This window comes from Anomaloglossus baeobatrachus, chromosome 7 (assembly GCF_048569485.1).
Source record: "Anomaloglossus baeobatrachus isolate aAnoBae1 chromosome 7, aAnoBae1.hap1, whole genome shotgun sequence".
NCBI classification, from domain to species: domain Eukaryota; kingdom Metazoa; phylum Chordata; class Amphibia; order Anura; family Aromobatidae; genus Anomaloglossus; species Anomaloglossus baeobatrachus.
The window spans coordinates 259,280,725-259,302,395 of record NC_134359.1 but is presented as its reverse complement, the minus strand read 5'-3'; the positions used below and the strand labels follow the sequence as shown (position 1 = coordinate 259,302,395).

Here is a 21,671-nt window from a genome sequence, read left to right as displayed (position 1 = left end):
AATCAATCAATTAAAGGTATTATCTAGGATTAGAAAAGGGGTCTCCTTTTTCAAGAAAGAAAACTGCTTCAGGGATGTCTAGTTTTTTAGCTAAAAATAATTCACTTAAAAGGAAGCTATCATCATACAATGACCTACTGTTTAAATGAAGTTTGTGTTGCATGTATTTTTTATTTTCTATTAAGATCTTTATTTAAATGAAATAATAGTAATCATTAGTAAAAAAAGAAAACAGTAATCATTAGTAATTTTGCAATTTTCTCACTGTCCACTTGGGCTTTTTTAGACTTTCAAGAAGAGTTTGCATCAGGCTCCTTATCATCAGAGGCAGGATTACATTGACAGATGACACCTGTATGCTAACTGATAACACAGGATCTACCAATCAAAATAGGCGATATCACAGCTGACCCTGCTCACCCTTCTTTCACATTGACCTTTGCATCTGCTTATTAGATGCTTCAATACAATGGATCTGACTATTGTAGCTATGTTTATGTATTGTTTCGTGACACAACAGGAAATTAGAGACTAAAGGGCACTTTACACACAGCGACATTGCTGGCGATGTCGCCTATGAAAGCACCCGCCCCCGTCGTTTGTGCGTCACGGGCAAATCGCTGCCCGTGGTGCACAACATCGCTAACAGCCGTCACACGTACTTACCTGCCTAGTGACGTCGCTGTTGCCGGCGAACCGCCTCCTTTCTAAGGGGGCGGTCCTTGTGGTGTCACAGCAGCGTCACTAAGTGGCCGCCCAATAGAAGATGAAGGGGCGGAGATGAGCGGGCGTAACATCCCGCCCACCTCCTTCCTTCCTCATTGCCGGCGGCCGTAGGGACAGTGATGTTCCTCGTTCCTGCGGTGTCACAAGTAGTGATGTGTGCTGCCTCGGGAGCGACGAACAACCTGCGTCCTGCAAAAGCAACGATAATTGGGAATAGAACGACGTGTCAACGATCAACGATATGAGTATTTTTGATCGTTAACAGTCGTTCCTGCGTTTCACATGCAACGACGTCGCTAACAAGGCCGGATGTGCGTCACGAATTCCGTGACCCCAACGACATCTCGTTAGCGATGTTGTTGCATGTAAAGCGGCCTTAAGAAAGCCCCAATGGCCAGTGTGAAATTGCATCAGTTTTATTTTTTATTTTTAATACAAACTGTGATATGTATAAAAAGAAGTTGCCCCAAAAAATACATTAACCTCAAAAACTTGATGTGATCTTCCTCAGGATACAACGGATGTAATTGAAGAGACTGGAGGGTAGGAAGTGAGAACCCGGGAAGTGAGTTTGGGTCCATTTGTCTGAGCTCCCAGGACCATCAGTCCTAAAGGTGACCCTGAAACTATTCACTAAAATAGTCACTAAAATAGTTAGATATAGGATCTGAAGGCTTCTTACCATCACTTTGGGTGTGCCGACCAGTTTGGCATTTTCATCTAACATTCTGATTAATTTTTCAAACATTGGGTCATCATACTCAAACCTTTTTCCAAAAATAATAGAGCAGATCACATTGGAAACTGCACTGTTTGTAAGTATGTGAACATTGAATGGTTTGCCTAAAAGAAAAAAAAAATAGACATAGTAAAAATATGCATATAAACATATATAAAAAAAATACAATTAAAAAGTTGCTTAATATTAAAGAGTAAAACCGTTCAGTAGATGATATTAGGTCAAAAAATCAACTTTCACACGTCTGTGTTTACATGTGGTGTCCGTGTCCACACAAACCGGAGACACGGACACACGAAGACCCATTAAAATCAATAATTTTGCTCATACGTCCGTATTTTGACATGGACCATGTGTCCGTGTGGTGCACACGCGTGTCCGTGTGCGCTACACGGTGACCTGTTATTTTTTGGCTGGCAGCAGGGATGTCACACAAACATGTACACCGATTCACTGAAATTAAATGGATTTTTATACTTACCTGCCTCCTGCGCTGCTGTTGCTTCCGGGTCCCGCTCATTATGCCTCATGAATATTCACTGCACTGTCTGAGGACTCGGAAGCAACAGCAGCGCCGGAGAGAGGTAAGTATACAAGTTCATGCTGTCCGTGTGTTATCCGGAAGTCACATGGATACTGCTGTTGCTCCCGGGTCCGGCTCATTATGCCTCATGAATATTCACTGCACTGACTTCAGACCCGGAAGCAATAGCAGCGCCGAAGACAGGTAAGTATACAAGTTCATGCTGTCTGTGTGCTATCTGGATGTCACATGGATACTGCTGTTGCTCCCAGGACCGGCTCATTATGCCTTATGAAAATTCACTGCACTGACTTCGGACCCGGAAGCAACAGCAGCCTCGGAGACAGGCAAGTATACAAGCTCCTGTTGTTCGTGTGCTATCCGGATGTTACATGGATAGCACACAAACAGCACATGGAGAACACACACAGGGACACACGGACAGCCATCTGGACCTGCACCACGGACCGTCAAACACGTGCGTTTAATGCACTGATGTGTGAAGGGGGCCTTACACATACTTTTATTGGAGCAAAAAACGCTTGGCCGGGTTGGCAATTGAAATCCTAATAATATGTTTAGATGCTGAAGATGTTTTCTATGTGTAGCAAAATGTTATGCAAATTTCCAGTAAAAAGTTTACTCTTTGTGGCCGTATCCTCAAATACGCAGTGGAATTGCCACAATATGTAAAAGGGGGTTTGTAAAATGGAGAGGTTAAATAAAAGCTATGAGAGTGTTGGAATGGGAAGACACTTGGCAAATGAGATTTAATGTGATAAAAGTAGAGTAATGCACCTAGGACGTAGTAATCCTATAGAGGCGTATTCTTTAAATATAAGAAAACTCGGGCCTACAGAACAGGAGAAGGATTGGGGATTCTGGTTACAAATAAGCTGAGCAGCAGCACTCAATGTCAGGCAGCAGCTGCTAAAGCAAACAAGATTCTAGGGTGTATAAAAAGAGAGATTAGATCCCGTGATCCCAGCGTATTGTTACCCCTCTATAAATCACTTGTGAGGCCACATCTAGAATATGGGATCCAGTTTTGGGGTCCACATTTTAAAAACATTTAGAAGTTAGAATCAGTTAAAAGGCGACAACTAGACTACTACAAGGAATGGAAGGCCACCCATATGATGAGAGGTTGGATTTGCTTAGCTTAGAAAAAAAGACGTCTTAGAGGAGGTCTCATTTATATGTGTGGCGCCCCTGAGGCTTCAGTCGCCACAGAGGTACTGCATCTCAGCCAGAGGTGTAGGGCCCCATCCTGGGTTAGGAAGAGGTCATCCACCGATAAACACAAAACACAGACACTCTCAATTAGCAACACTCCATCAGACCAGCGTTATGGCAGTCACTGGGGGTGGAATCTAGTTAGTGGGAGTAGTCTGTAGGAAGTGAGACAGTCGAGAAGGAGCAGTGGAGGAGTGAAGACCTGTGGCCTGGAGCTGGTGCAGCTTGGCCCAGGCACTAGAGAGAAAGACACCACGGCCCCCCGAGGAAGCTAACGAAACGTGCGCGTCGGGGCACGTTCTCCACTCTAGCATCCACCCCAGTATGGGTAAATGGGTAAGTGTACTACCAGCAATGTGCTTTAGATTAGACTTTGGGATTTAGCTGTGGATAGAATACAGCTGGCGTTAAACGCCCTACAGTCCCAATCTCGTGGTAGTAAAGAAGTCCATCCCTGTACTTCTATACTTATATATACCTCTATGGAAGCCCACAGAGTATAGTTATTATTCTGTATATAGCCAAAATGTATATTGATGGCTGGTGTTATTGTTGAACAATACTCTGCGGTCTACCCTATTTAATAACCTGGGATTTTATTGGACCTGGAATTTTACCCCCATGCTGGATACTGGACCGTAGTGTTAATTTTGTCAGGATTCCCCCTGTGTACCTGAAATTTGTATGTTATTTGCACAATAATATTTATGACTTGACTTATATGTTGCTATAATGTAAATTTGAAATAATAAAATGTTTATACTTTTGCAAGATACTTGTTTAAATTTAGTGTTTATTCTGGGCTATGATCCCCAATGCCCTCTTCTGTTTAATACTAGAGAGAAGGGGCATATAGCAACAAATAAAAGTATTGAAGACGGCACTCAGGTAGGGATCCTATGCTTTATTGACTGTAAATTACAGGCAAAAGCAGGTGGGGAGACAGGGGTGTGCGGAAACTCCGGACGATGGCCGTTTCGCGGACCCGTGGAACCGCAAAACGGCCGTCGTCCGGCGTGCCCGCACACCCCTCTCTCCCCACATGCTTTTGCATATAATTTGCAGTCAATAAAGCCTAGGATCCCTACCTGAGTGCCATCTTCAATACTTCTATTTGTTGCTATATGCTAACCTCTGGATTGGACGACACCACCAGGGATGGCTTTGATCTTCTCTGACGGCTTCAGGCTTCTCACTGTGAGTAATCTAGCACGCATAGCTGTAGTGCCCGGCTTTCCTACTTTCATTGACTAGAGAGAAGGGGTCATAGACCCCCCACAGGAGCAACCATACTCCCGTGGCCTCGTTCTGCATACGACATACTGGAGTGGAGGGACTTGGCCGCAAATGGGGATCAGGTCCCTAGACTAGAGGAGAAGAACCAACGTGCTCATCTAGTAAAATTGGAGGCTAAGGATACAGCTAGTACCGAAGCCAACTCTGCACATGAATCCACTGGAAGGTGACCACATAGGGCCAAGGGATAGAGCTTCAAGCCACCTGACAGGGTTTGCGGACACCATCTCAGGGCACTGTGTGCATAGGCGTGTGACAAGTGGGCGAGAAGTCAGAGCAGGAAGACGACCAGGAAAGGAACATAAGAAGGGTGTACCGGTCTTGACCTCCGAACTACCCAGGATCGACTGGAGCCCATCACAGTGAAACCCAGCACTCCAAAGGTGGTCACTGACGTCGTGTTACCTTGGAACCTGCTACAGTGAGTGAAAAATTTGAGACTGCATCCCTGTGTCGCTCCGTTATTCACCTGCGCTTCCGGCCCTACACTCCCTGCCATAATGGACTACTATCCCTATCGGCCCTGGGGCCCAGCTCTACCTGTGGAGAGCTGTACCAACTCAGCTGCGTCACCATCTGCCCTAGAGATCCCATCCGCAGCGTCGGCTATCTCTGGCCGTGTACCACAGGTGGCGTTATGACATATCCCATGTAAATATTCCCCTAAATCACCATCTTTATTGAACAACACCGCCGGGGTCACAGACCCAGGCCTGGCCACCGCGGCACCCACACGGCTAAAACCGCGGCCCGTTAACGAATAACCCCAGGCCCCAGTGCGGGCGTGTCATATGTATAAATACATGTGTGGTCAATATAAAGGACTTGCACATGACTTATTCCTTCCAAAGACAATACTAAGGAACAGGGGCATTTCCTGCTAGTGGAAGAAAAGCAATTCCAGCAACTAAAAAGGAAAGGGTTCTTTACAGTTAGAGCAGTCAGACTGTGGAATGCCCTACCACAAGAGGTTGTGTTTGCAGACACTATAACAACTTTTAAGAAAAGGCTGGATGATTTCCTCAGTGCACACATCATTGTCGGTTATAAATGATTGAGTGACAAAATATATAATTGGTGGAGGAAGGTTGATCTGGATGGACCGAGGTCTTCTTTCAACTTATGTAACTATGTAATAAGTGTGAATGATATATCTTACCATTGTGAGATTTGAAACTTTCTAGAAGAGCAATTACTTCATCTTGAATTCTGGTTTCCACACTTTTCTTCCCCATTCCAAAGTCTCGAAGTGTTGATAGTGTGAACCTCCTCATAGATTTCCATGATTCTCCATTATTAAATATTATACCTGAATATATGAGAAAGGAAACATTAAAGAAGGACTCCAATTAATTTTACTTTTTCAGTAATTGTATGTATACATGCATGTAATGTAGTGTGTGTATTAATATACCCACCTACCACCTGTTTCTCCGGGATCTAGAGCCATTCTGTTCCTCTTCTCAGTGATGTCACCACTAATCAGAGTCTCACTCTATATAGAAGTCCAAAGTCTCTTTTACATTGTAAGTCTATGGTGCCTCATTATGACGTTCCATAGACTTACATAGAAAAAAAAACACTTCTGGGTCATACAAAGATCACAGTGTGACTTGGAGAGTCTGCATAGGGGTGATGTCACTATGAAGAGGAGCAGAACAGCGTTAGATCCCGGAGAAAGCAGTGGTAGGTGAGTACACGCACATTTAATGAAATTTAAAAATAATGCGAGTCCTTCTTTGGTAAGAATTAATTAATCAATCACACTAAATCGAAAATACTATTGTAATCTAAACAATCTAACAAGTGCATTCTTTAGCAATCAAAGAAGCTGAATTCTGTGATTTAACACTAGAACTACTGGACTCGTGACACCTATATAGAAATACATGGTGCAAAGTAGTCAAAATGACTACCTCAGTAGTTCTAGAGTTAAAAATTGGAATTATAAATAATATCAATGAATAAGAATATCCATGTAAATTGACCCTGAAGCGGTGTGAAATAATAATTAGAGATGAGCGGACTTGATTGAGTTTAAGTCAACTTTTCAGAAATTTGTTGTTTCAGGTGAATTCGAACATTTTGAGATTCGATATGCGGTTTTCAAAATTAAAATTTGACCAGATCCATTTCTCACACTTCTGAAGCATCAGAGAGCGGCTAACATTATTTAGTGTTGCTGAGCGGCCTCACCTTAGTGCCCTGCAGCTATATCTAGCAGATTATCGTACCTGGGATATCAAAAATCAGCGGTTCCCATTGGAACACAATTTATACATCAGAGTCGTTTTTATCTCCAGAGTCACTGGTTAAGTCTCTTTTTTCTGTAAGCTCTAATAATCAACAGGGACTTCTCTCTCTTCTGTAGAGTGTAAGCTCTTATGGTCAGTGGGGCCCTCTCTCTCTTCTGTAGAATGTAAGCTCTAATGGTCTGTGGAGTCCTCTCTCTTCTGTAGAGTGTAAGCTCTTATAGTTAGTGGGACCCGCTCTCTTCTGTAAAGTGTAAGCTCTTATGGTTAGTGGGGCCCTATCTCTTCTGTAGAGTGTAAGCTCTTATGGTTAGTGGGGTCCTCTCTCTTCTGTAGAGTGTAAGCTCTTATAGTTAGTAGGACCCTCTCTCTTCTGTAAAGTGTAAGCTCTTATGGTTAGTGGGGCCCTATCTCTTCTGTAGAGTGTAAGCTCTTATGGTTAGTGGGGTCCTCTCTCTTCTGTAGAGTGTAAGCTCTTATAGTTAGTGGGACCCTCTCTCTTCTGTAAAGTGTAAGCTCTTATGGTTAGTGGGACCCTATCTCTTCTGTAGAGTGTAAGCTCTTATGGTCAGTGGGGTCCTCTCTCTCCTGTAGAATGTAAGCTCCAATGGTCAGTGGAGTCCTCCCTCTCTCTTTCACCTGTAGAGTATAAGCTATTATGGTCAGCGGGGCCCTCTCTCTCCTGTAGAGTGTAAGCTCTGATGGTCGGGGGGTCCTCTTTCTCCTGTAGAATATAAGCTCTAATGGTCATTGGAGTTCTCTCTCTATCTCTCTTTCTCTCGTTTTCTGCTGTAGAGTGTAAGCTCTTATGTTCAGCAGGATCTTCTCTCTCTATTTCCTGTAGAGCTTAAGCTCTTTTGATCAGCAGTGCCCTCTCTTTCTCTCCTGTAGAGTGTAAGCTCTTATGGTCAGCTGGGTACCCTCTCTTTCTCTCTATCTCCTGAAAAGTGTACGTTTTTACGATCAGCGGTGTTCTCTCTCTCTCTTTTATCTACAGAGTGTAAGCTCTTATGGTCAGCAGGGTCCTCTCGCTCTCTCCTGTAGGGTTTAAGCACATTTGGTCAGTGGGGTCCTCTCTCTTTCTCCTGTAAAGTGTAAAGGCCACTTTACACACAGAGATAAATCTTTGGCAGATCTGTGGTTGCAGTGAAATCATGGACATATTGTTCCATTTGCACACAGCCACAAACCTGGCACTGATTGTCCACAATTTCACTGCAACCACAGATCTGCCGCAGATTTATCTCTGTGTGTAAAGTGGCCTTAAGTGTGGCACCCTTGAGGCTGCCGTCGCCACAGAGGTATTGCACCTCAGTCAGAGGTGCCCTATCTTGGGTAAGAAAGAGGCCATCTATCGGTTTACGCACCAAAAACCTGCAGACACCCAATTGTTAGCTCACACATTAGATCAGAGCTGGGGCAGGTCCCATTAATGCATTGCGACCAGTAATCTGGTTATGGCACTTAAGCCCTATCTAGAATCATCCAGGGGGTGGAGCTTAGTAGGTGAGCTGTCTGAGGTAAAATGGGCGGAGCTAAGTTTGAAAATTGACAGCTGACAGAGTCAGTCAGGAGGAGGGAAGAGACCGACTAGGGGTGAGGACCCTAGGGGTCCTGGTCAACTCTGAGGAGACGGAAGAAAGAATCCCAGCCACTTAGGGGAAGAGTGTCAGACCCCCTATAGTCGTGTTTGACAAGCAACAGCTCACGTTGAAGGGATTGGTCGCTAACGGGGTTCTGGACCCTAGGCTAGGAAGATACTTTAGGACTTCCTAGTAATACCGGAGGCCAGGGTGGCTGTACGCACCTTTCGGCCACAGGCAGCACATGAATTTGCTGGAAGAGGGCCTCAGAGGATCAGGGAGCCAGGCAGGCAGAAATCCCTTCGAAGGTTCCCGGAGGGAGCCACGTAGGCAACATTCCCACTAAAGGTCTGTGGTCCCTGGCTCAGGGCACCGTATGTGGAGGCGCAGGACAGGAGAGTGAATTCAGCGCAGACAGACGGCAAGGAAAGGCAGACAGAGAGGTCATTTTAACAACCAGGTCTCCAGAGGTGGTAAAAAACCATCTGAATCCCACCCTTGATGGTTACCCATGACTAAAATGTTGTGCTGTTTGTTTTATCTGAAATTCTTCAATAAATTTCAGCAACTTCATTCTAATGTATATTATTTTGTATAAGATTCAATAGAAATTGTACAAAAAGAAAAAAGGAGAAAAAGGAAGTAGAATGATGATGATGATAATGATGATGATGAAGTAGTCGCAAGAAGAATGCAGAAATACAGATAATAGCGCTACTATTTTCTGCAGTCATTACACAACTTCTAAAAATTGGCTAAGAACTAAGATTTTAAAGTTTTCTAGGTAAATATTGAATATAAGAAATCTGAAAATGCATTATTGCCAAAGAAACTAGGTTAATTACATTTGTTGATGTTTTCGTGAATCACCAGAATCAGCTCTTGCTACTGGATTTTAAAGGGAACCTGTCACCACTTTTTTGGTGTATAAGCTGCAGCCACCACCACCGGGCTCTTATATACAACATTCTAACATGCTGTATATAAGAGCCCAGGCCGCTGTGAGAACATAAAAAATACTCTATAATACTTACCTAACGGTCGCTCGGTTAGCCAGATGGGTGTCTCCGTTCTCCGGTGCCGGCGCCGCCTCTTTCGGCCATCTTCGTCCTCCTTCTTCTCTAGCCGCGGTGCATGACGCGTCCCATGTCATCCACACTCGCCAGCATTCAGGTCCTAAGCAGGCAGATCAAAGTATTGTAGTGCAGGACCGCGCAGGACCGGCGAGTGTGTATGACGTAGACGCGTCATGCACACAGAAGTCAAAAGGAGGACGAAGATGGCCGAAAGGGGAGGCGCCGGCACGGAGAACGGAGACACCCATATGGCCAACCGAGCGACCGTTAGGTAAGTATTATACAGTGTATTTTATGTTCTCACAGCGGCCTGGGCTCTTATATACAGCATGTTAGAATGCTGTATATAAGAGCCCAGTGGTGGTGGCCGCAGCTTATACGCCAAAAAAGTGGTGACAGGTTCCCTTTAAAGCATTCTGCCCCCCTACCATTTCACCATTGTGGATTTTACGATTCATAGAATGCACAATGTTAGAGTTCTTTAAATACCATGTTGAGTAAAGAGAAGATCGAAGATTGGAGAACTCGCCCGTTCTCCAAAATCATCAGCTCGTGTCACGAGTGCTTCTTTTATAACCTTATATCCAGCAAGTATCACCATTCTCTTGGGTCCAAAATGCAAAGTAAATATTTCGCCATACTTCTCAGAAAGCTGCAAAAGATCATACTTTTTTTAAAATTACATAAACATTTAATTTAATAGTACTTCTATAGAGACAAAAAATGTATTTCCAAACCACAATGTCACTTAAAAATGGCCACTAAAGATAAACCTACAACAAGCCATGAGATACAGTTGTTGTTGAGTCCATGAAGCTGGGTAAGTATGCAAAAACTTGAAGCACTTAAATAAGGTATGTTGCCCTAGCATTAGTAAGAGATCAACAGGTCTCCCAGTACTTCTCCAGTTATACTTCCTGGGTCTTCAGTTGTGCTCTTGGCTCCTGTTGGTGTTAGTGTTTTGAACTAGGCTTCTGCACCCCTGACTGTTTATTGACCCTTCTCTGCCCGCTCCCGTTTCTTGTCATTACCTCCTGGCTTCTGACCTCGGACCGTTACCTGACCACATCTCTGTCTACTCCCTGAATACGTACTCTCCTGGAATTTTGACCATCTTCCTGTGACTTGACTGTGTTTCTGCTTACTCCCTGTGTCCTGTCGTGTCTTCCTGTTTTCTGATCCGAGTTTGTCTGATTACCCTTCCGTCAATACTGCCTGTAAGTAGTGACTAGAATCACACTTGGGAAGTGTAACATGGCTCTAAAAAACCTAATATGTGAAGGACCTAAGATAACGGGAGGAAAGCCATGAGCTACATATAGACCCTAGACTGAGACACTTGATATTAACCTTACAAAAATGAATGTATCAGTCTGCCTGTCTTGAGACTGCTAGAGCTCTTGAGATAATTAAGGCCTGAACCACAAGTGGTACTATAGTGTGAGACAGTTTACAGAACTGTGGCTGGAGTTGAGCTCTGGCCTGAAGTAGAAGTTTTCCAAGACCTGAGCCAGTGGTGAGAAACTGTAGTCTTCACCAATAGACCAGAGAAAAGAGACAGCATGTGTCCCTAAGAGGAGTTGCACCCCATATACAGTTAAAACCAGAACTTTACATACACTATCTAAAAAGACACATCTGCAGGTTTTTCTCACTATCTGCAATGAAATCAGAATAAACCGTTCCCGTATTAGGTCAAATAGGAAGCAAAATTATTTATATTTGCCAAATGCCAGAATAATAAGAGAGAGAGAATGTTTTAAAGCATTTTTGTTACTTTCAGCAAAGTCAAACGTTTACATGCACTAAGAGTACTATACCATTAAACAATATTGGACAGCCCATATGATGATGTCATGTCTTTGGAAGCTTCTGATAGGTTTATTGGCTACATCTGTGTTAATGCACACCTGAAACACACTGCCTCTTTGTGTAGCATCATAGAAAAGTCAAAAGAAATCAGCCAAGATCTCAGGAAGAGAATTGTGGACTTGGACAAGTCTGGTTCACCTTCATCCTTGGGTGCAATTTCCAGATACCTAAAGGTGCCTCGTTCATCTGTACAAACAAATTATACGTAAGTACAACAAGATGGCAATGTCCAGCCATCATAACGCTCAAAAAGGAGATGGGTTCTGTGTACCAGATATGAACGTGCTTTGGTCAGACATGTGCAAATCAACTCAAGAACAAAAGCAAAAGACCTTGTGAAGATGCTGGCGGAAGCTGGTAAGAGTGTGTCATTATCCACAGTGAAACGAATACTGTATCAACATGGGATGAAAAGCCAGGAAGAAGCCATTGCTCCAAAAGAAACACAAAAAAGCCAGATTAATGTTTCCAAATGCACACAGGAAGAAAGATCTTAATTTTTGGAGACATGTCCTGTGGTCTGACGAAACTAAAATTAAACTGTTTGGCCATAATGACCATCATTACATTTGGAGGAAAAAGGGAGAAGCTTTGAAGCCTAAGAACACTATCCCAATTGTGAAACATGGGTGTGGCAGCATCATGTTGTGGGGATGCTTTGTTCCAGGAGGGACTGGTGCACTTCACAAAATAGATGGCATCATGAGGAAAGAAAATTACTATTATTATTATTATTGTTATTATTATTTATTATAGCGCCATTTATTCCATGGTGCTTTACATGTCAAAAAAGGGCATACATAGACAAATGTGGCAATAGTGAGCTATGAACTTAAAGCTTTGGCAGACATGGGTCTTCCAAATGGACAATGACCAGAAGCATACTGCCAAACTGGTTACAAAGTGGCTTAAGGAAAACAAATTCAATGTCTTGGAGTGGCCATCACAAAACCCTGATCTCAATCCTATTGAACATTTATGGGCAGAGCTGAAAAGGACCTTGTGAGTAATGTTACCTACAAACATAGCTCAGTTACATCAGTTCTATCAGGAGGATTGGGCCCAAATTCCTACTAATTAATGGGAGAAGCTTGTGGAAGGAGATCCAAAACGTTTGACCCAAGTCATACAGTTTAAGAGCAATAGTACGAAATACTAAGGAAATATATGTAAACTTTTGACTTTGCAGAAAATAATAAAATGCATTAAAACATTCTCTCATTATTCTAGCATTTGGCAAATATAAATAACTAGCTGTAGCACCCGGCGTTGCCCGGGATAGTAACTTTATCTCTGTGTCTCTCCCAGTCTCTGTCTGTCTGTCTATTGGACACTTTACATGCTGCGATATCGGTGCCGATATCGCTAGCGTGGGTACCCACCACCATCAGTTGTGCGACATGGGCAAATCGCTGCTCGTGGCGCACAACATCGCCCAGACCCGTCACACTACTTACCTGCTCTGCGACGTCGCTGTGACTGGCGAACCGCCTCCTTTCTAAGGGGGCGGTTTATTCAGCGTCACAGCGACGTCACAGCAGCGTCACTGAACCACCGCCCAATAGAAGAGGAGGGGCGGAGAGGAGCGGGACGAACATCCCGCCCATCTCCTTCCTTCCGCATTGCGGGCGGGAGGGAGAAGGAGAGGTTCCTCGTTTCTGCGGTGTCACACGGAGCGATGTGTGCTGCCGCAGGAACGAGGAACAACTTCGTTACTGCTGCAGCAACGATATTAGAGAATGGACCCCCATGTCACCGATGAGCGATTTTGCACGTTTTTGCAATGATGTAAAATTGCTCATAGGTGTCACACGCAACGGCATTTCTAAAGCGACCGGATGTGCGTCACAAATTCCGCGACCCCAACGAGATCACTTAAGCGATGTCGCAGCGTGTAAAGCGGCCTTAAGTCTGTTTGTCTGTGTCTGTCTCTTTCTGTGTGTCTGCCTCTGTGTGTCTGCCTCTGGTGTCTGCCTCTCTCTCTGTCTGTCTGTCTCTCTGTCTCTCTGTCTGTCTGTCTCTCTGTGTCTGTCTCGCTGTCTGTCTCTCTCTGCCTGTCTCTTGTGTCTGTCTGTCTCTGTGTGTCTGTCTGTCTCAGTCAGTGTCTGTCTCTGTCCATGTCTGTCTCTCTGTCTGTCTCTTTGTCTGTCTCTGTCTGTCTCTCTATCTGTCTCTTTCTTTGTCTGTCTGTGTTTCTGTCTCTTTCTTTGTCTGTCTGTGTGTCTGCCTCTAGCCATGTGTGTCTCTGTCTCTATCCATGTCTGTCGGTCTGTGTCTGTCTGTGTCTATCTCTCTGTCTGTCTCTGTATCAGTCTCTCTGTCTCTCTCTATCTCTGTGTCTGTCTTTCTGTCTCTCTCTATCTCTGTGTCTGTCTGTGTCTTTCTATCTCTGTGTCTGTCTGTCTGTTTCCCAGTCTGTCTCTTTCCCCATCTGTCTGTTTCCCAGTCTGTCTCTTTCCCCATCTGTCTCGTTCCAGGTCTGTCTCATTCTAGGTCTGTCTCATTCCCCATCTGTCTCTTTCCCCGTCTGTCTCTTTCCCCATCTGTCTCTTTCCCCATCTGTCTCTTTCCCTGTCACTTTCCTTGTATCTTTCCCTATTTTTCTCTTTCCCTGTTTCTGTCTCTTTCCCTGTCTGTCTCTTTCCCTGTCTGTCTCTTTCTCGGTCTGTCTCTTTCTTGGTCTGTAGCTGTCTGCCTCTGTCTCTTTGACTGTCTCTTTCCCTGTCTGTATCGGTCTGCCTCTGTCTCTTTGACTGTCTCTTTCCCTGTCGGTCTCTTTCCCTGTCTGTGCATGTCTGTCTCTTTCCCTGTCTGTGCCTGTCTGTCTGTGTCTGTCTCTTTGATTGTCTTTCTCTCTCTCTCCCTGCCTGTCTCTGTCTCTGTCCCGTTCCCTGTCTGTCTCTATCTGTCTGTCTCTCTCTGTCTCTTTCCCTGTGTGCCTGTCTCTGTCTGTCTGTCTCTTTCCCTGGTTGCCTCTTACTCTGTCTATGTCTATGTCTGTCTCTCTTTCTGTCTCTCTCTATCCATCTCCCCACCGACATCCTATTACCTCACACATAAGCTTCTTATACTAACAATTCATTTTGTTCCTATAGCAACCACTCCCAGCTGCTATTAATAACCTTTAGCTTGCATCTCCATTAACTTTAATGGAGGCAGGTCTTTTGGAGAGTAACTGTAAAGTGCGGGTTGCATTTTTTGAGTCACATGGGGTGTCTGTGCAAAACTTTGTAATTGTAAAAGCGACGGTGCAAATTCCTTTAGCAGACATACACACACACATACATACATACACACATACATATAATCAGCTTTATATATTAAATTTTGGTTCCTAATTGACCTAAAACGGGAAAGGTTTATTCTGATTTCATGCCAGATAGTGAGAAAAACATGCAGATGTGCCTTTTTAGAGTGGAAAGCGCCATTATGGAGGTAAGACTTCAGGGTAGAAATACCTTGTTTCGCACGCATACAAAAAATATATATATATATATATATATATATATATATATATATATATATATATTGTTTTTCACTTACATTACTCACTCGGATCTCCTTTCCCTCCTCCCTCATCCCTCCCAAAGTACCTTATTTTCCCTTTTCCCTTTTTTGTTGTACATTGTATTTGCATTTGACAATTATGAAGACTATAGATTTTGTCGTTCTAAAGGCCACTTTACACACAGCGACATCGCTAGCAATGTCGCTGGTGAAAGCACCCGCCCCCGTCGGTTGTGCGTCACGGGCAAATCGCTGCCCGTGGAGCACAACATCGCTAGTACCCATTACACATACTTACCTTCCTAGCGACGTTGCTGTGGCCGGCGAACAGCCTCTTTTCTAAGTGGGCGGCTCGTGCGGCGTCACAACGGCGTCACTAAGCGGCCGCACAATAGAAGCGGAGGGGCGGAGATGAGCGGCTGAAACATCCCGCCCACCTCCTTCCTTCCTCATTGGCGGCGGCCGCAGGTACGATGATGTTCCTCGTTCCTGCGGTGTCACACATAGGGATGTGTGCTGCCGCAGGAACGACGAACAACCTGCGTCCTGCAGCAGCAACGATATTTGAGATTAGAACGACGTGTCAACGATCAACGATTTGGTGAATATTTTTGATCATTAACGGTCGTTCCTGCGTTTCACACGCAACGACGTCGCTAACGAGGCCAGATGTGCGTCACGAATTCTGTGACCCAACGACATCTCGTTAGCGATTTTGTTGTGAGTAAAGCGGCCTTAAAAGAAATTTTATTTATGTTTTCATTTGTCAGTTCAGGAAGAAGGTCCAAATAGTGACCGAAACGTTGAACTGAACTTGAAGTTGTAATAAAATTCATCTTTTTTCACACATATTGGAGTGCCTGGTGCTATTTTTTTCATAATACAGACTTGGACCCTACCTGAGCACCCAAACTATTACAGAAGTGCCTTGACATTCTTACCTTTGTGATTATTACAAGTTATGGTTATGTATTGCATTGTTAACGTTCAGCTTGTGCTCGCAGAAATTGTACGTGTGCTCCACTCACCGGCCTCATACTGAGTAAAGCTGGAACCTAAAGGTGGCTTTACACACTACGAGATCGCTAAAGCGATCTCGTTGCAGTCACAGAATTTGTGACGCACATCCGGCCGCTTTAGCGATGTCGTTGTGTGTGACTCCTATGAGCGATTTTGAATCGTCGCAAAAACGTTCAAAATCGCTCATCGGTGACATGCCCCCTCTTCCCAATTATCGTTGCTGCTGCAGTAACCATGTTGTTTGTCGTTCCTGTGGCAGCACACATCGCTATGTGTGACGCTGCTGGAACGACAAACATCTCCTTACCTCCGTCCACCGGAAAAGGAGGAAGGAAGGAGGTGGGCAGCATGTTCCGGCCGCTCATCTCCTCCCCTCCTTTTCTATTGGGTGGCGGTTCAGTGACGCTGCTGTGATGTCGCTGTGACGCTGAACGAACCGCCCCCTCAGAAAAGAGGGGGTTCGCCGGTCACAGCGACGTCTCTGCACAGACGCTGCCGTAGCGATAGTGTTTGCTTCGGCAGCAATCACCACATATCGGCCATACGACGGCGGCGGGTGCTATCGCGCTCGACATCGCTAGCATCGGCTAGCGATGTCGCAGCGTGTAAAGCCCGCTTAACTCTACGTCCATAATTGCACCATCCTGGCAGCCATGTTTACGGTCAAAGGCACAAAACCCACTTACATATTTATTTATTCATTGATGAAGTCCAAAACACATTTCAATGACGAAATTACAAAACTATATCTGATGAAACTCAGTTGAACAGCTCGCAATGAATCAGCACATTTATTGTGTTTTCAGTTTAGACCAATCACTTTGAAGTTCAGTTATGGTCAACTATAAACAGGGATCATAATAAACAAGTATTTATAGAGTATCATAAGTTTTATGCATTGTTTTTTAGATTTTGAAACTTTACAAGCCTACAAATTGGTGGAAGGCCGGCTCCTGAGACTTTCACCGATTGCTCAAAAGATGGCAGATAAGTACGCAGCATGGGAAGACGATAAAGTCTTGCCATTAGCAGAAGACATGCCATCTGTGCAATAGGCACAAATGAGACCTCCGCCATCTGGAAAGTATAAAAGCAGTATTACTGCCTACTAAGTGGATTGTAAGCAGGGGCATAACAATGGTAGTAGGAGAGGATCGAGGGCCTGCAGGTGCCCACAGCAATTTCTGCTGAACAAACATTCAGCTGAAATGTATTGCAGTATAGAGAACCTCCAGATCCCTACACTGCAATACGCACTGTTGGCCAAGCAGAGATGAGTTGCGGATGGCGGCATGCCCATCACGGGCTTCGCATTTCAGTCATACGCCAACCATGGCTGCTGGCTTCTACGTTGGCAATGAAAGAGGACACCAGATATCGTGGAAGTGGAGGAAGGTAAGAATAAACATTTCATTCATTTTCTTGAGTGTGTGGGACCAGGGAGGGACATTATACGAAGAAAAGGTCCAGGATGGGGGACATTATACCAGGAGGGACCCAGGATGAAGGACATTATACCAGGAAGCAGCAAAGTATAGGATATATTATACCAGGAAGGAGCCCAGGATGGTGGACTTTATACCATGAAGGGGCCTAGGATGGGTGATTTTATTCTTGGAAGGAACTCAGGAAGGGGGATATTATACCAGAAAGGAGCTCAGGATAGAGAGCATTATACCAGGAAAAGGCCCAGGATGGGGTACATTATAAAAGGAATAGGTACAAGAAGGGAGGACACTAATACTGGAAGAGACCCAGGATGAGTGACATTATTGCTGGAAGGGGCTCAGTATGGGGAAACATTATTACTTAAAGGGGCCCAGGGTGGAGAACATTATAACTGGAAGGGAACCAGGATTAAGGACATTATTACAGGAAGCAGCCAGGATGGGGGACATTATTACAGGAAGGAGCTAAGGATGGGGGACATTATTACAGTAAGGGGCCAAGAGAGGATACATTAATACAGGATAGGCGAGGATGAGGGACACTAATACAGGATAGGGGCAAGGATGGGGACATATTATTGTCCCTAGTTTTCGAATGAAATGATCAACGCTCTTGTAAATGGTATTGGAGATACATTTGGCTAAATATTAAATGCTATAGTATGTTAATTAATCCCTTTTTATTAACCTAGTGTCTCATCAATGAATGGGGCACTAATTGAATAAAAACACATTGAAAACCATAGTAGCTGAACATGGTTGCATGAATCTCCAGCAACATAACATGTCTATGGGACTTTAAGGGGTTCTTCACTTTGAATAATCTTTTATTAGTGACCAACTATTATTCCTAAGAAAATCTGACCATAAGTATTCAATTTCTCTGTAGTTTCACCATGCAACATAACAAAGTGCCCAGTCACATAAATGGACTTCTAATGCCTTCATACTTCTAATGCCCACCATGACTCCTTCTATACCTGTTTCATTCGGCAACTCAAGCTCAATTCTTTTGCACCCAGCTGAAACTGTTGCACCTTCCTTTTTTATTCTCTGTAGTTCCACCATGAAACATTACAAAGTGCCCATTCACCTAAATGGATTGTTGTATAATGCAGGAAAGGACAAGACCTCCATATTTTTAATGCCCAACATGACTCCTTCTATACCTGTTTCATTCGGCAACTCAACCCCAATTCTTTTGCCCCCAGCTGAATACTGTTGAACCCTCATATTAAAATTATCTGTAGTTCCACCATGAAACATTACAAAGTGCCCATTCACATAATGGGTTGTTTGTATAATGCACTAAAGGATAAGACCTCCAGGTTTTTAATGCCCACCATGACTCCTTCTATACCTGTTTCATTCAGCAACTCAACTCCAATTCTTTTGACCCTAGCTGAATACTGTAGCACCCTCCTTTTTAATTCTCTGTAGTTCCACCATAAAACATTACACAGTGCCCATTCACATAAATGGGTTGTTTGTACAGTGCAGTAAAGGACAAGACCTCCAGACCTTTAATGCCCATTATGACTCCTTCTATACCTGTTTCATTCAACAACTCAATCCCAATTCTTTTGCCTCCTCCTTTTTAATGCTCTATAGTTCTCCATGAAACATTAGAAAATGCCCATTCACATAAATGGGTTGTTTGTATAATGCAGGAAAGGACAAGACCTCCAGACTTTCAATGCCCACCATGACTCCCTCTGTACCTGTTTCAATCGACAACTCAACCCCAATTCTTTTGCCCCTAGCTGAATACTGTTGAACCCTCATATTAAAATTCTCTGTAATTCCACCATGAAACATTACGAACTGCCCATTCACACAAACATAAATGGGTTGTTTGTACAGTGCAGTAAAGGACAAGACCTCCAGGTTTTTAATGCCCACCATGACTCCTTCTATATGTTTCATTCAGCAACTCAACTCCAATTCTTTTGATCCTAGCTGAATACTGTTGCACCCTCATTTTTAATTCTCTGTAGGTCCACCGTGAAACATTACAAAGTGCCCATTCACAAAAATGGGTTGTTTGTGTACTGCAGTAAAGGATAAGACCTCCAGACTTATAATGCCCACCATGACTCCTTCTATGCCTGTTTCGTTCGGCAACCCAACTCCAATTCTTTTGGCCCCAGCTGAATACTGTTGAACCCTCATATTAAAATTCTCTGTAGTTCCAGCATGAAACATTACAAACTGCCCATTCACATAAACATAAATGGGTTGTTTTTACAGTGCAGTAAAGGACAAGACCTCCAGACTTTTAATGCCCACCATGACTCCATGCACCCTCCCTGACTGTATAGTACGTACAATAGCCTACCTGCATCAGAGATTCGTAGGGCCTTTTCAGGTCCACCAGGTTGAGATTTCCAATGACAGGGAGAGGCATAGGTCCAGGAGGCATCTTGGCTGTGCTCTTCTTAATTCCATTTATCCAATAGATGACTAGTGCAATGCAAATTGAAAAGAATACCAACAAATCGGTCCTAGCCAAAAAGTAGGTAATAAAAGCCATCGTGAAGTACTGTAAAGAGTCTGTTCTGACTGTGCTGCCGTCCTTATATTTATACACATGGACTTATTTTACCTACATGTGTTAATCTTTATTAGGGCACAAATAACCCATGATAAACTGATTGGCCCGTTGCCATTTACCTTTGTCAGAAAATCTTGGCTTAGTTTGCACAATCTTTCTTTTTACATACATTGCTTTGAGCATCTCAGCCAAATTAATGTTGGCCGAGGTGTACTATAATGTGATGGTGTACAGTAGGATAAAGGAATATGATTTGCAATTCTTATCTTATCGTTCTGATGTTGTAGGGCTGCCATGGTGTAAAGTTCACATACCAATGTTTGGAGACACAAATGAGTCAATTTTTAATTGTAGTAGGATTAACATTAAATCTGTTCTGCTTTCTTGCAATAGATTTTGTCCATTAAAGGCTTTAGTAAATCACCAATGTAATCAGCCAAACAGAAGTCTGGGTGCAGGAGGATGAAAAGATTTTACATTTGTTGACATGCCTGGCAATTACATCTATGGGAGTCTAAAAGTAACCAGTGAACGACACAGAAGAAAGGAGTGTCCTTTATAAAAAATTGTGCCAGGCTTTGCCGGATAGGACATGAGCTACGGGAGGGACATTTTTTTTCACCAGTTGTGGCACCGTAGGAAGTTTGAACACTTTTTGTTGAGTTCCATCACAGATTACAGCTGATGTTTGGAGGCTCATGTCACGCCAGAGAGAGGGAATGCCAGGTGTGTGGTGCAACATAGAAGGAAAACCAGGGAAGATGTAGAGGAAGACCCTGGCGATAGGGAGAGGGGTCACCACATGACAGTCACCTGTGACTGATCCCTGAGTTCCCTAGTGTTCCTGAAGGGATCCTTCCCCAATGCACCATCACATACCTAGGCCCTTGCTGACCCTGAACTTATCCTGACAAGTGAGTAGGACTGCAAGACACTAGTCCACTAGTACAATAAAACAACACAAGGAATGTAAGACAAACAGGTGTAGAAAGACACAATAAATATTGCTCCTTGGGGAGACACTAGTCAACTAGTACAATAAAACAATACAAGGATGGTAAGACAAACAGGTGGTGAAAGTCAGAACAAATAACATTCCTTGGTTTCTTCAACAGGAAACTTCACAGCTGCAATTGAAACAAAACTTCAGCTATTCCAGAGACAGGCTCCTTTAAAGTGGTCAGTATAGAAGGTCTATCACCGGCATGGAGTAAAGCTAGGAGTGGATAAATTTAGCGGAAGGGTGTAATGACAAGATGCAGCAGCTGTGATTAAGGCTATGAGTGATCTCAGTCAGAAAGGAAAAAGTCCTTAACCCTTTCAGGATGAAATGAAAGTAAATCCACTCCAACATAAGATGTAACCTGCGGAGAAGACACACCCATGACAGCTCAGCTGTGAAATATACTGCAATCAGATCATTGGGGAACTTTTGGGTTCAAAAAATTGTTGACCCCTTAAAATTAGAAATTAATTTTTATATATATATATATATATATATATATATATATATATATATATATATATATATATATATATATATATTAGCTGTACTACCCGGTGTTGCCTGGGTTAGTAACTGTCTCTGTCTCTTTCCCCCAGTCTCTATCTCTCTGTCTGTCTGTCTTTGTTTGTCTGTCTGTGTCTATGTCTCTTTCAGTCTGTGTCTGTCTCTCGGTCTGTCTCTGTATCAGTCTCTCTGTCTCTCTTTATCTGTGTCCCTGTGTCTGTCTGAATCTCTATCTGTGTCTGTCTGTCTCTGTCTCTCTCTATCTCTGTCTGTCTCTCCCTATTTCTGTGTCTGTCTGTCTCTATTTCTGTGTCTGTCTGTCTCTCTCA

At 43.7% G+C, this 21,671-nt stretch overlaps 1 protein-coding gene across 1 annotated transcript in view; it reads right to left on the bottom strand.

The window, feature by feature from the left end:
- The window catches only part of LOC142246156 (cytochrome P450 2K4-like), a 47,921-nt gene extending 28,108 nt beyond the window's left edge, over positions 1-19,813 (bottom strand). Inside the window, exons 1-4 of the mRNA XM_075319183.1 lie at positions 19,617-19,813; positions 9,921-10,083; positions 5,680-5,829; positions 1,409-1,569 (exon numbers count right to left, since the gene is read on the bottom strand). Coding sequence (XP_075175298.1) covers positions 1,409-1,569; positions 5,680-5,829; positions 9,921-10,083; positions 19,617-19,811 — 669 coding nt within the window. The 5' untranslated portion in view covers positions 19,812-19,813. The remainder of the gene's footprint in view (positions 1-1,408; positions 1,570-5,679; positions 5,830-9,920; positions 10,084-19,616) is intronic.
- Positions 19,814-21,671: the final 1,858 nt, after the last annotated feature.